At 36.6% G+C, this 15,626-nt stretch overlaps 1 protein-coding gene across 4 annotated transcripts in view; it reads left to right on the top strand.

Moving 5' to 3' along the window:
• GBF1 (golgi brefeldin A resistant guanine nucleotide exchange factor 1) overlaps positions 1–15,626 on the top strand; it is a 348,645-nt gene that overhangs the window by 326,088 nt on the left and 6,931 nt on the right. For all 4 annotated transcript variants that reach the window (XM_087963724.1, XM_026674267.2, XM_026674268.2 and 1 more), the window contains exons 34-35: positions 1,821–1,971; positions 14,234–14,364. In XM_087963724.1, coding sequence (XP_087819850.1) covers positions 1,821–1,971; positions 14,234–14,364 — 282 coding nt within the window. The remainder of the gene's footprint in view (positions 1–1,820; positions 1,972–14,233; positions 14,365–15,626) is intronic.

Raw genomic sequence — 15,626 nt, 5'->3', positions numbered from 1 at the left:
CTGGGCACCCTCTGGCACTGTGGGAACTCAAAGGCCATCTAGTCCGTCCCTCCAGGCGCACAGAGAAAAGGAGATTGGATGAGAATCATGGGGGGGACGCAAAAGGAAGTCCACCCTCCCCTCTGGAGCTGGCATGAAAGACTCCCCTAGAATGCAGCCCCCCAAGACTGAAAAGATCCCCCCTCCCACTTTCTCCACTTCTCTCTCTGCTCAGAACTCTCTCCTCCATCGGGTGAAGTCAAGGGAGACTCTGCCCGGAGACTGATGACACTGGAGCAGGGAGAATTCCCATTGGTGCTTCAGCTCGTTCTGGCCCCTCCCAGCTCAAAACTCCAAGAAAAACATTTCCTCCCCCTCGACACACATTCCTCCTCTGACACACACACACAAACACACATGTTCATTTCATGGGTAGATTCTTCCGTGGGAAGAGCTGCACTGGACAACCAGGGGGGAGAGAGAGGTAGCCATCTAGGTGCCACCTGTTTCTCTCCCCCAGAGGCTGCCGGACAGAGTGCCAGCGCCCCCCTGCCACCTCTTAGTCCCCCTCTAAGGCATCCCAGCCCCCACAGGGAGCAGTACCACCCACTTTGGGAACCACTGATCTAAAAGACAATCTTTGGTCTTTGTATCTTTTTGGCCAAATCATACCTTTGGCCAAATCATACCCGGCACAACAAGAAAGCCCAGTTGCCTCTTGAAAAAAGCACCTTTGGGACAACATTCTTTGCTGTGTCTTTTTAATGATGATTCTAATGTTAGGTGTCCATTTATTAAATATCCAAGAAAGGTATTCGTAATAAAAACTATGTAAGAGGAACTTCCCCCAAAATGCAATCTGGATATTTTTTAAATACATAATTTTGTTTTTGTTTTAAAAATGTATTTGGCATTCAATAGCACCCTGGAACGATCCATCCATCCACACATTTTATTGTGTCTTCATCTACATCTGTTGAGACTTCAAACTTTTCCTTTTTGCAAGAGTATATGTTATTTTCATAATATAAAATGAATAGGAAGAGAAAACTTCATCCTAAATATATAGTCATTGACTTACAATTGAGCCCCAAATTTCCACTATTAAGAAAGACAGTTAATGAGCTTTGCCTCATTTTACAACCTTTGTTGCCAAAGTTAATCACTTTAATTACTAAGTTGTCAGCTTTGGAAGCCATATTAGCACCAGAAGCTTCCATGCTGCTACATTCTTAAGCCTGGGAAGATGGGAGGGGGGAATTTCATGGAGCGTATGTGGTTAGACATAATAGCATTCTTCTTTAGAGTCAAGGTCATGTTGTTCCTGCAACTAGCTGAGTAGTAGTAGGGGGGACATCTCAAGATGAGACGGAGGGTGATTGGGGCATGTGATGGAATGATGGGGGGCAGTAGATAGATTTGTAATATTTTACTTATTGGAGGGAAACCTGGGATTTTCAGATTTGGGATTTCCCAGATGTGCCAATTCACTGCTCTAATAAAAGGGAACTTTGAGAACATGTCTGGTTTGGAGTTATCTGTTGGAGTTGAGTTTTTCTGGAACGCTGACAAAGTTAGTAACATGGTTGGTAAGTGAATCTGGCTTCCCCATTGACTTTGCTTGTGAGAAGGTTGCAAAAGGTGATTACATGACCCCAGAACACTAACTATCATGAATATGAGCCAGTTGCCAAGTATCGGATTTTGATCATGTGACTATGGGGATGCTGAAATAGTCCTAAGTATGATAAATGGTCATAAGCCACTTTTTTCAGTGCACTGTAACTTCAAATGCTCACTAAATGAAAGGTTGTAGTGAAAGTTTTTTATTTATTTTACAGCTGTTGGATCTAATGCATACCCTTCATACACGAGCTGCTACCATCTACAGTTCTTGGGCGGAAGAGCAGCAGCATCTGCAAACTCCAGAGAAGAAAATAGAAGCAAATTCTCGAGCATTATGGCTCAATTGTTGGTGCCCATTGTTGCAAGGTAAAGCTAACACAACCTAGAATATTACAGATAGTCCTAGACTTATGATTGTAGTGGAACCTGTCCATTACAGTTGTAAGTCAGGATGGTCATAAAATGGGCCATCCGATGACTAATCCAATTCTATAGCCTTTTTTCCAGCAGCCATTAAGAAAATCACAGTAATTAATGAATCCACGGTTGTTAATCAACTGCTGTGGTCATTACAAACCTGCTGTTTACTATGGGGCATTTCTGCCAAAACCAGAAGTAAATGCCTGTTTTTTGGCAAAAATATAAATTGCAATCACTGTAGGATGCTGCAAACAGCCATAATCTGCCAAGTATCTGAAATATGCTGACATGACCGTGGGGAGAGTTGTCTTTCCAAACTTCAGAATTGAGTTGTAAGTATCTTTGGAGGGGGTGTCCATTGGAATTTCAAGTGGTCACTAAGTGAACTACCTGTATAGGATAGTTTTTGGCAAGGGATGGTCTGTACTGCACAAGAACTGGGAAGAATATATCTGGAAAATGACTGGCTCAACTTATCTGAAGGTCTTTAAAATAAAGTTGAGGGGGGGAGGGTGAATAATCTTTAGGCTCTTTGGAACTTAATTCCAACCACAAACCCCAAGACAACCAATTAAACAAAGAGCTAGAGAGTGAGGGGAAAGAAGAAAAATTCAGATTCAAAGTAAGAGCATGCCCAAGATCAGCCATAAAGGACTCAAATGCCTATACACTAACAGTCAAAGTTTAGGGAACAACAGGGTGAACTTGAAGTACTGGTATACGAAAATAGGTATCATGTAGTTGCCACTACTGAAACTTGGTGGCATGAAGCTCAAGATTGCAATGTACCAATGGATGGATACAAACTATTAAAAAAAACCAGACCTAACAAAAGAGGAGGTGGAGTTGCATTATATGTAAGTGATCACTCTATAGAAAAGCACAAAACCAAGTAAGAAAACTCATAGAATTCATGTGGGTCAATATAAAAGGAAAAACGAATGACACTGTCATAGGTGCATACTATAGGCCACCCAACCAACAGAAGAAAGGTGTTTTTTTTCAAGAGGCAAGCAGACATTGGGACAGAAAGGGTGGGGCCATCAGTAGCTGCACTCCCACTCCTGTTGGCCTCCGCACTCGCCTCCTCCTTCATGTCCTCCCTGAAAATAAGACCAGGTGCTTATTTTCAAGCCAAGAAGAAAATAAGACCAGGTTTTATTTTCATGGAAACATGGTAGTATACTTGGATTTCAATAAGGCATTTGACAAAGTAGATCACAACCTACTTCTTGGTAAGCAGAAAAAATTTGAGATAGACACCATCATCACTAGGTGTATTTGTAACTGCTTGACAAACTGCATTCAACAAGTAGTCCTTAATGATACTTCATCTACATAGAGGGAAGTAAGCAGTGTGGTCCCACAAGGTTCCGTCTTAGGCACTCTTCAATATTTTCACAAACTACTTAGATAAGGGAATAAAAAGGGTCAAATTTGCTGATGACCTGCCAGGAATAGCAAACATTTCAAATGATAGGCTTAGGATTCAAATGAATCCTGACAGACTTGAACACAAGGCCCTATCTAACCAAATGAAATTTATGTAGAGAATAGTAAAGTTTTACACATAGGCAGGAAAAACCAAATGTAAAAGTACATTTTAGGTGAAACCTGGCTCAAAAGCAGTAATTGTGAGAGGGATCTTGGTGTCCTAGTAGACAATCACTTAAACATGAGCCAGCAGTGTGCAGCCGCTGCCAAAAAAGCTAAAAAAAGTTAATGCAATCCGGGGACCCCCTTTTGGGCCTCTGCACCCCATTTTTTAGGCCTCCACACCCCATTTTCAGCATGTTCTGGGCGGTGGGGATTGGAATGGGCAGAAAATGGGACACGTGGAAGTCAAAACTGAGGCGTGCGGAGGTGGAAAATAGGGTGCATGGAGGTGGCAATAGGCAATGGCAAACCCTGCAGCCTGAAAAAGCTGATCATCAGGAGGGTGATCCAACTGGCAGATTGCTTGTGCTAATCAGCTGAAGCTGAAGCTGAAGCTGAAACAGGCTGTTTTCTGTTTGCTGCAAGGAGGCAAATTGCTGGGTGGCAGAGGCCAGCGAGTGAGTGGGGCTTCAGCAACATTTGCTGTATAGGACGCACAGACATTTCCACCCACTTTGGGCGGTGGAAAAAGTGTGTCTTATATTTCGAAAAATATGGTATATGTTGGAAGAAACTTTTATTAATATTATCTTTGACTTTTGTTGCAAGTCTTTGTTCATTCTGGGGCTTTGCTTTCCTGACTTTGTCTTTGCAGGTTCTTGCTATCTGCTGATATTCTGCGTTATGTGTCCTTCTTTCCATTTTTTGTCCTTATCTTTTTTGTCTTTCAATTTGTGCAGACATGCTGGTTTCTTCTTGGATTTCTTGTTTTTCATTTTCAGTGGTATTGTGCTGGACTGGACGTTTATGATCATATTTTTCAGAGTTTCCCATGTTTCTTTTTTTTTAGATAAAGTTTTTTATTTTTAAACACAAACATACACATACAGAAACATAAAAACATAAAATCCTCTTCCAGTTGGTTACGTATCTTTTGTGCTATACTTTTGTAGTCATTTACTCACAATTTATATCAATCTTAACATTGTCAAACTAACATATGTTTATATATTTATCAGTTATTAATCATCCATGACTAAACTATGTATTCCATCGTTTTATACGAGGTGTTTTATCTTAAAATTTTATCTTAAAATTTATGTTATACTTTCAACCAGTGGTTATATATATCTGTATTATGTTTTATATCAATCTATTAGATTTCTATCACAAAATTATATATCTATTATATTACCATGCCTTTTTATCCAACCATTGATAAAACAAATCCTATATCATATAAAATTGCTTATCTTCTTGTTCTCTAATTTCAAATGTCAGTTTACTCATTTCAGCACAGTCCATAATTTTTTTGATAACTTCCTCCTGCATAGGTATTTTATCATTTTTCCAGTTCTTCGCAAATACAATTCTAGCTGCTGTTAAGACATTTACAATAAAATATTTCAGTTCTTTATTATATATATCTGGTATGACTCCCAATAAAAAGATCTCTGGTTTAAAGTCTATATGCTGTTTTATTATTTTTTCCAACCATGTGTGGATTTTAGTCCAATATTTCTTTGCGTCTGAACATGTCTACCACATATGGTAATATGAACCAGGTATCTGATGACATTTCCAGCATTTATCCGATTTATTCTTAAACATTCTTGCCAGTCTCGTCGGGGGTAGGTGCCATCTGTAAAACATCTTATACAAATTTTCTTTATATGCAGTTGACATTGTCATTTTGTAATTTTGAGACCACAATTTTTGCCATTTTTACAAATCAATCCCATATCCAAAAATTTTCCCCCAAGCAATCATCGTTTCTTTAACTTGCTCCTCCTCCAGTTTAAATTCTAATAGATATCCATAAAGTTTTTAAATTACCTTTTCATCAGTACCCATCAAAATTTTAGCTAAGTCAGTCAACTTATCATAAATACCTTTTGCCTTGGAGTCTTTATCAAACCTAGATTGTATTTGCAAATAAGAAAACCAATTCATTTTTACACCTTGTTCTTGCAATGTTTGCATAGATTTAAGTTCACCCTTTTCATTCAGTAACTCCTCATATCTAATTGTTTGTTCCTTTTTATATATTATTGGATAAGAAAAAGCTTCAATAGTTGATATCCATGTTGGAATTTTAAGTAATATTGTCTTTTAATCTTCTCCCAGCTGAAAAACAATGCCTCACGAATATAATGTCTTCTAAAATACCCCTGTGTTTTAGTTCCCTTATACCAGAGAAAGGCATGCCATCCCAGCAGCAAGTCGTGGCCTTCTAAAGTCAATAATCTACTGTTCCTTAGTGTTATCCATTCCTTTACCCACATCAAACTTGTTGCCTAGTAATACAGCTCCCAGTTGGGCAAGGCAAACCCTCCTCTTATTCTTGCATCTTGTAACAGCTTTAATTTTATTCTTGCTTTTTTGCCGTGCCAAATATATTTCAACACAATTCTATTTAAATCTTCAAAAAAACTCTTTCCCTAATCGAATAGGAATTGTCTGGAATAAATATAAAACTCTAGGCAGTATATTCATCTTAATTGTAGATATTCTCCCAATCAACGATAGTTGCAATTTTTTCCCATTTCAACAAGTCTGTCTCAATCTGCTGTTTGAGTTTAACATAGTTATCTTCCTTTAGGGTACTGCATCTTGGTGTAATATAAATCCCTAAGTATTTAACTTTGTTCGTGACCTGTATTTTTAATGTTTTTTCCAACTCTTTCTTTTGTCTTGTTAACATATTGTTAATATCTTTGTTTTGTCTTTATTTATTCTCAGACCTGCTACTTTTCCATATTCTTCTATTTTTTTCTATTAATTTGGGTGTTGTTTCCATTGGGTCTTCTAATATAAATACCAGGTCATCTGCAAAAGCTTGCAATTTATACTACTTCCTTTTTAATTTTCATTCCTTTTATTTCTTTTTCTTCTCTGATATTCCTGTTCAACACTTCCAACACAAACAGCAGAGGCGACAATGGACAGCCTTGCCTTGTCCCTTTTCTTATGGATTCTGTTTTCCCTTTTCTTATGGATTCTGTTAATTCTCCATTCACCATCACCTTTGCAGTTTGTTCATGATATTTTGTTTCAATGGCTTGGATTTCTTACCAAATTTCTTACCAAAGCCCATTTGTATCAGTTGCAGTAAAATAAATCACCAACTCACATTGTCAAAGGCTTTTTGAGCATCTAAAAACATCAAGGCCATTTGCTTCTCAGGGTGTGCTTCATTCCAGAGTATCCAAAATGATTCTCACATTGTCTTTGATTTGTCTCTTTGGCAGAAATCCATTTTGATCAGTATGAATAAAATTATTTAAGTATCTTTTTAGTCTTTCTGCCAAAATTGAAGCAAAGATTTTATAGTCTGAGTTCAATAAAGATATAGGTCTATAATTTTTAACTTGCTGCAGGTCTGTACCTTCCTTCGGTATAAGTGTAATGTATGCTTCTGACCATGTTTTTGGTATTCTTTTCTTTAACATAACTTCATTCATAACTTCTAGAAGATGAAAATTCAATATTTCCTGGAAAGTCTTATAGAATTCCGCTGGCAACCCATCTGGACCTGGAGCTTTCCCAACATTCTGTTTTTTTAAGGCTTCTGTTATTTCCATCATTGTTATATTTCCTTCTAACATTGTTTCAATATTTTGGGGTAAATTCACTTTCTGAAGATATTGCTTGATTTTTTCTTCTTGAATATTCTCTTGAAAATATAGTTTCCCATAGTAATCTTGTATAATTTTTTCTTGTCCTCATTTCCATAACAAATCTGTCTTTCTTTATTTATCAATTGGTTAATTATTCTTGCTTCTCTTTCCTTTCTCAATTTATAAGCTAGTCACCTGCCTGGTTTAGTTGCATCTTCAAAGTAATTCTGTTTCACACTTTTAATTTTTTGTGCTAATTCCTCTTTTTCCATTAGTCCCATTTTATGTTTAATTACATCCATTTTATTTTTAATGTCTTTTTTGTGGGGACTTCTGTAAGACTTTTTCCACTCTTTTATAGTCATCCTCTAATGTCTTAAATGTCTTTTTCTGTTTTCTGTTTCTTCTCCTAGTATAATCTATTATCAAGCCTCTTGTGTAGGCCTTCATCGTGTCCCAGAGATTCTGTAAAGATGTATCCTCTTTTCTATTTTTTTTGAAGAAGAAAACAAGTTCTTTCTCTATTTTCTGTTTAAAGTCTTTTTCTTTCAGAATCATATTATTTAGAGTCCATCTGGATCTCTTCTTGTATCCTTTCCAAATAACTGATACTGGATTATGTGCTTGTTTCTATTTCAATCTGTTGTACATTAGTCAATAATTCTGCTGACATCCATATCATATCTATTCTATGTGTGTCTATTTGAATAAAAAGTATATTGCTTACTTTCCGCATTTCTCTCTCTCCATGCATCTTTTAAATTAAATTCTTCTGTTATTCGGAGGAAGGATTTTGGTAGTATCTTTCTAACTTTCTTTGTTGTTTTCTGTGTTTTATAGTCCAACTGGTCATTAATTATTCCATTAAGTTCACCCATCATGCAGATATTAACATAGTCTAAATCAGTTATTTTTGTATGTAATTTCCTATAAAATTCTTCTTGTTTATCATTCGGGGCATAAATTGCAATTAAAAGTGTTTTAATGCTGTTATCCATTATCTCCACCATCAAAATCCTTCCATCATCATCTGTATAAATTAGTTCTGCCAAAATTGTTTCTTTAATATATAATGCCACACCTCTTTTTTTCGATTGTGCCAGCAATGTGAATAATTTCCCTAATTTTTCTTGTTTTAGTATATATTCATGTTGCTTTTTAATATGTATCTCTTGTAAGCAGATTATATCAAATTTTAATTTATCTAATTTGTGAAATACTTTCCTTCTTTTAATAGCTGAATTAAGTCCATTTATGTTAATTGTAATCAATTTTCTTTCATCCATGTTAAGCTTTATAAGAGGGTTTTATTGCTCTAGTAGATCTCAATTCTCGTTGTTCTCTGGGTTCACCGCCTATTGCACCTTCTTCTTTTTCTTTTTCAATTACTGCTATAGACTCCTCTTGAAATTCAATTAGTGACTCTTCCTTTCTTTCTTCTTCCTTCTTTTCTCTAAAGTATTCTAAGTAGAATAGCTCAGCTTTTCCAACTGTGTCAATTCTTTGTTCCTGCCAAGTGAACAAAAGGCCTTCTGGCATCAACCATCTATAGTTTACTCCTCTTTTAAGTAGCTCTTTAGTCAAGAATAAATATTCTCATCTCTCTTACTCTTCTTGGTATCTGTTTCAGCACCACAATTTCTTTATTTTTATATTTTAGTGTTTTCTCTCGTGCCACCTGGAGTATCTGCGTCTTAATACTCTTCTTAATAAATCTGATGTGAACTTCTCTTGGTACTCTATTCCTCACTGCATATCTTGTGTAGACACAAAACACTTCATCCATCCCATCCATCATCTTTTCTTTAGTTATTTCCAGTGCTTCTGCCAATATTTCTGGCATTATTTCAGCAAGGTTTTCACCTTTCCATTCTTCTATATTTTGAAATCTTAAGTAAAATTCTGATGTGTCCATTTCCCATCCTAATGATTCACCCCTGCCCTTCGCGATATTGCTCAAACGAATATCAATATCTCCAATTTTCTTATCTCTTTGTATATCTTCTTCTTCAATTTTTTTGAATCTGTCTTCATATTTCATCATCATCTGTTGAATATTTTCCACTTTTTCATCTGTCTTTTCAATTTTTTGGTCAATTTTCTGAATTCCTTGCATGATCATCTGTAATGTCACTTCCTTCTCTTTTTCTTTCTCCTGTTGTAATATTGTCTGTATAGATCGTTGTCCTCCAGATGGTGAGGGGGGTGGTATCGAAGAAGCTGGGGCTGTTGTCTTTCTACTCATCTTGTAATGCTTATCTGTAAAGAAAGAGAAAAAAAAGAAAAAAGAAAAAAAGAATGAAGACAAACAGTTGCCACTCCAAAGGAAAAAAGGAAAAGGATACTCTTCAGGCACTTGTATACCTTAATCCAATTATTTGCAATGGTAGGTTTAAAAAATAAAAAGGGAAAAAATAAAAATATTCTATGTGTTCCTCTTGATAGTCCAACCCCAACCCCAATAAAAGGTTTATATTCCAGTTCCTGGTTTAAAAAGTTAAAATCCAATTAGAGAGAGAGAAAAAGAGCCCCACTAGTGGGGGTGGGATAGAAAGGGAAGCAAAAGGTAAAAAGCAATTCTAATATAAAAGAAGCCTCTGCCGCCTAATATCCAAGGCTCTTTGATAAATCAGCTCAGAGTTTTTCAAGGTCACTTCAATCTTCTTTCCTTCAACTTCAACTCCAGACTCCAACTATCTGTTCAGAAATGGGCACCTGAATAAACAAACTGCCATCCTCATCTCTATCTTTTCCAATACACAGCTCCGAGTCCTTTATCGTAACACAAACTAGTGAAAAGAAAAAGAACCAATGTATCCAAGCCTCTGGGCGGCAGTGCTACTTACTTTCCTTCACTTTCACTTCCCCCTCCTCAATCTACAACCAGGAACTACAAGAAAGAAAGAAAAAGTAGAATCTCTCCCCCACCCCTTTTTTTTTAAAGGGAGAGAAATAAATCTTAAATCAAGCAGAAGAGTCTTAATCAAAAAAGAATTTTCAAAAGGATTGTTCAAAAAGGAGAAGGAAATACAAACAGAAATAAAAAGATTAAAAAGTAAAAAAGCTTTGCCAAGTTCAAAATTCCAATAAAAAGGGAAAAAAGGACAAAACTTTCACTTTGATAATTAATACCGCCACTTAAACTCTTTCCTCTTCACTTTTGGTCCACTTTCATTTTTTCAGGGTGTTCTCTCCAAGAAATAATAAGTAGAAGTTCATCTCACCAAACTGACACCTTTTCTTCCAATCTCTTCCGTTCCGGAGCTGTCCCAGCTTCAGCAGCTTGGGAGGCTGCCTCTCCGCTGCTGGCAAAAAGGGCTTTCCCTGGATTAACCAGGGACTTTGCGATGTCCCTGGGATCAACATGACGTGCCCTTGTCAATCACCATCTCTACGGGACGGTTTAGGTCCATGGGGACTGACCAGCAGCTAAGATAACGACGGTGATCTTGGAGAATCAAGATCTCCCGTCCAACTGCCAGGACGCCAGCTCTGCCCTCCCCCATGTTTCTTGAGTTGTTTTTTCCTTAAGGATTTTCATCCAGGCCTTGTGGATTACAAATACTAATTACTGAGAGAAGAAGAAACAAAAACAATTGTTTGCAAAGAAGCAATTGTTAAGGTTAATTGTGATTGACCTTTGGACTGACCCTATGGATTATAAAAGTTATAAGACCCTGAAACTGGTTGGGAATTAGAAGGGAGGTGTTCTTGGTTTTCTAACAGATTAAAATCAGGAACTGATTGGGGGAGTATTGTGGTGTATTTTGCTAAATTAAGTTTTGAATTAACTTTATCAATAGACATAAGTAGAAATGGCAAGTAACCCAAATCTAAGCAAATTAGGAAAGAAAACATCATCTGCACCATCATCTGCATCATCATCATCATCAAGCCCATCAAATCAAAGGTCAATTGAAAGTATGTCGCAATCAGAAAAATCAAATTCATTCCAAAAAGACATGATGATGATGTTTCAATCCTTACAGGAGGCCATAACGAAAAATCACAATGAGGTGAAAGTAAGTTTGGAGAGGTGAAAGAAACAATACAAAATATGGACAAAAGAATAAGGAATTTTCAACAAATAGCAAAAAAACAAACAAAGGATTCACATAATAGAAGTGAAATCAGAACAAACAGAAAAAATAGAAGAAATGAATCAAAGGCTAACACCGGAAAATAGAGAGCTGGAGGAAAATGTGATTTCATTGCTAATGGAAAAGGCTGTTTACTTTCTGAGTTTTCAAAATATAAAAGAGGGGGAAAAGGAAGAACATAATGACAGAACTGTTGGCAAACAGCTTACAGATCACAAAACACAAAATGCAGGCAGAGATTGATGAAACATTAGAATACACACAAATTATGCAAGAAGACATAATCTCCCAAGAGAAGTACATGTCAGATTTGTTAAGATGATAAGAGTTGAAATACTCAAAAAAGCAAGAGATGAACCACTGCAATATAAAGACAAAGAAATTGTAGTGCTGAAACAGATGCCAAGAAGAATAAGAAACTTAAGAAGATAGTATCAAGTCCTGACAGGTCAGCTGATTAAATACAATGTAAATTTCAGGTGGTTGATACCAGAGTGATATTGAGTTGGCCACACCCAGCCAATAACATGACCACCAAGCCATGCCCACCACCTAAGCCACTCCCACAGAACCGGTTGTTAAAAATTTCAATCCTACCCCTCGATCCATTTGCAGGAAACATTGAAGATAGCAATTTAAGTATGCATGAAAAAGAAAGCCTCATCTATTTATCATCTGACGACTGCCTCAAAGCTAAATTCCATCCATCCATCTCAAGACCTCATTTCTGGCTCACCATAAAAAGTGAATACTCATTGCTGAGTGAAAAAGCAATGAAAATTTTGATTCAATTTTCAACAACATATTGTGCGAGAAGACATTTTCATCTGTCACAGCAATTAAAACTCAGCACCGGTCTCATCTTGAAATAAAAACAACTCTCCATCTTGTAGTAACATCATTAGAGCCAAAAATCCATAAACTTATTTCAAACAAGCATCACACTAAAAATGTGTAATATTTAAATGCTTCGATATTTTGTAATAATTGCACTAACTTTAATAATTTTGTTACAATAAACATTTTATTTTGTTATGATTAAACATTTATGATTTTGTTATAATTAAATAAGCATACATTTTATATCATGTTTACTATAAAAAATAAAAAATGTATATTAAATACTGTATATTATCTTCTTTTAAAAATTCATATTAGTGATCCTTGGGATTTAAAAGTATGAGTTTGGTGGTCCCTGATGTCTAAAAGGTTGGCAACCCTGGCCTAGATGGTCCACCCTTTGCAGCCAGCTCTCCTCCTCTTCCCTGTTCCGCTATCTCACCAGCTCACGTACGTCTTTGTTCTCTGCTGGTCATTGCGCTGCCCTCAGTCGGCTCGCCTCTCCGCCCCATGGCTGATTCTCCTCTCTGCTCTGCCACTGGCCGCACTCACTCACCAGCTTGCCTTTTTGTTCTCCACCAGTTCATTTTGCCTCTCCACTTAAATGGGTCTCTTGGGTAGGCCTCTCAGGTGCAGCTGGGCTTCTCTCTCAGCAGGCAAATTTCCTGTGGGCCAATGCCCTTGGTGATGTTTTCCTCCTAATTTCTTTAATCTTTCTTTAATCTCCTTTTACTTTCTCCAGTCTTTTTTTCTTTTTCTATGACTTATCTTTCCCTCTCCACCTCTCTTATCATTTTATCTTAGTTTAATAGAAAGTAAACTGCTCAGCTGGTCCACTGCTCTCAGTCACTGCTGTGGGCACTCCGGTCCACTGTCATACTTAGCTCTGCTGCTCAGCTGTTCTGCTGCGCTGCTCTCAGTTGCAGCTATGGACACTCTGCTCCTCTGTCACTTAGCTCTGCACCACCGCTGCTCAGCTGCTCACACAGCTTCTGATCTGCCTCTATTTGCACGGCACTGCCTCCACTCAGCTGCCAGGCTGGCTCAGTAAGCTGCCTCTCTGTCTCTCAGCTGGGCTGCCTCTTGGCTGCGATGCTGGTATGCCTTTGAGCTGGATCACCTCTCAGCTGGGCCATCAGGCCACTTCATTAAAAGGATTTTTTTTTTCAAAAATTATAGTATTTTTTAAATTCCCCAAAATTTAGAAGATTTTTTTCAAACTGAAATTTCTTTCTTAAATGTTAGTATTCTAGAATACTAGAGTAACAGAATTGAAGGGCAATATTTTGGACAAATGGCTGTCCAATCTCCTCAAAAACCTCCAATGATAGAGCAACCATAATTTCTGAAGTCAAGCCATTCCATTTGGTTAATTGTTTACACTTTCAGGAAATTTCACTCTGGTTCTAGAAGTCCTCCTTTTGGTCCTTCCTATGACTAATTTTGGTGTTGCCATCTTGATGTAGTTTGTAATCCATGTATGTATTAAAAAATGATAGATGAATAAAATTTGAAAAGAAACAAAATTTCAGCTGAAATGGTATCTCATCTGAGAGTAAAAAATAAAATACCACCTTGCTGTTAGTGTAAAAAGATAGTACAAACACACACAAACACATTAAAAGTATATAAATAAAATAAAATAAAAGCATAGCATCCATGCAGTAAAAGTTTACAATCGTCCCAGTGATAGTTGTAAACAGCTCTGTATAAATGATCACTCAAGTTTTCTCAGGATCATTCAAAATATATAAAAAATTTTATTCAATTTGTTCATGATTATTTAGTTATACTGTAATCCTTATAAATCATCATAAATATGGAGAGAAAATAAAGAAAAAATATCCTTATAAACAGATTTGCACCTAAGAGGAAAGAAACACTTGTGCAAACGGATCTGTACCTAATTCATTTTGCAATTATATCTCTGTAAATATAGGCTGTTAATGGTGAAAAGAGCTATGAAGTCAATATCGACTCCTTGTTGAATTTAAGGTTATTAACCAAGAGTAAATATATAGTTCTTTTCACATCATTTTGTCTTCTGTACAGGCATTGCTTGTTTGTGTTATGATGCAAGACGACAAGTACGGATGCAGGCACTGACCTACCTGCAGCGGGCTCTTCTTGTGCATGATTTACAAGCTCTCGATGCTTTGGAATGGGAATCCTGTTTCAATAAGGTAATGTATATCCATTACGAAGAATGCTGTGTGATGGAATGACTTAGCTTTTCAAACATAATAAGGATTGGATTCACTGTGATCACAGGGTCTCGGAGATTTAGGTAAAGACAACAATTAAGTTTAAAAAAAAAAAATGGGTGTTTTTTTTAATGATCAGGCTATGCTTGAGAGAGATTGCAATATATGTGGAATTTCTGCAGTTATATGCTATTTATTTGTACTATTAAGAATAACTTACTACTTTAGGCATAAGATACTGTAGAATATTTGGAAAGAAATACTTAATTGTACAATAACTCAGTTTAGTGTGGAATATAACAGTGATCTCAATTGCTGCTAGATAAATTGGAGGGGAAATTTTACTGTTACTTTGAATGGCATTTCAAGTATCCATGTCAAATGGGAAATTTCCTATTTACTAGTATCAAATGGTATTGCACATTAGTACTGCATATTGTAAGTGTGAGGTTTGGATAAAACTTCATTTTAACATTTCAGCCAAAAATTCAAATTTTTATTTATTGATTTATAAAAATAATAAAGATAAATATACCGGCTTTTATTATTTTTAAATATACCGGCCTTTATTATTTTTATAAATCAAGGTAAACATAGTACTTGACATAGTACTTGACTTATGACCATAATTTTGCCCAAAATTTCCAGTGCAATTTATTAAGTGAGTTTTGTCCCATTTTGCAACTTTTCCTGCCATAGTTGTTAGGCTAAAGTTAAATTGGATCACTGCAATTGATAAGTTAGTAGCATGATTGTAAGATGAATCTGGCTTCTCCATTTTACTCCGTTTAATTGTCAGAAGATTGCAAAGGGTGATCACAAGACCCTGAGACACTTGCAACCGTCATAAATACATGCCAGTTGCCAGGTATCCAAATTTTGACCACATGACTATGGGATGTTGCACCAGTCATAAATATGAAAAATAAGCATGTCACTCTTTTCAGTATCGTTGTAACTTTGAATGGTCACTAAACAAATAGTTATAAGCCAAAGACTACATGTACATCTTCCATCATCCTTTCTCCACAGTAACAACCCTGTGAATTGGGTTGGGCTAAGAAAGAATGACAGACAAAAATTACCCAGATGGCTTTCATGGCTAAGATGGGATTAGTATTCATCACAAGCCTGGTGCCTTACTGGTTCTCTTGGCTACAGAATGGGACAACTTGCCAATTCACTGCGAGACAACTTGCCATGGCCAACTCGCCACAGGACAACTCTCTGCAGGACAATTC

This window comes from Notechis scutatus, chromosome 4 (genome assembly GCF_049901735.1).
Source record: "Notechis scutatus isolate UNSWTSFEM ecotype Mainland chromosome 4, rNotScu1.2, whole genome shotgun sequence".
In the NCBI taxonomy this organism is placed as follows: domain Eukaryota; kingdom Metazoa; phylum Chordata; class Lepidosauria; order Squamata; family Elapidae; genus Notechis; species Notechis scutatus.
The sequence above is the reverse complement of the archived record's forward strand: the minus strand, read 5'-3'. Positions and strand labels throughout refer to the sequence as shown.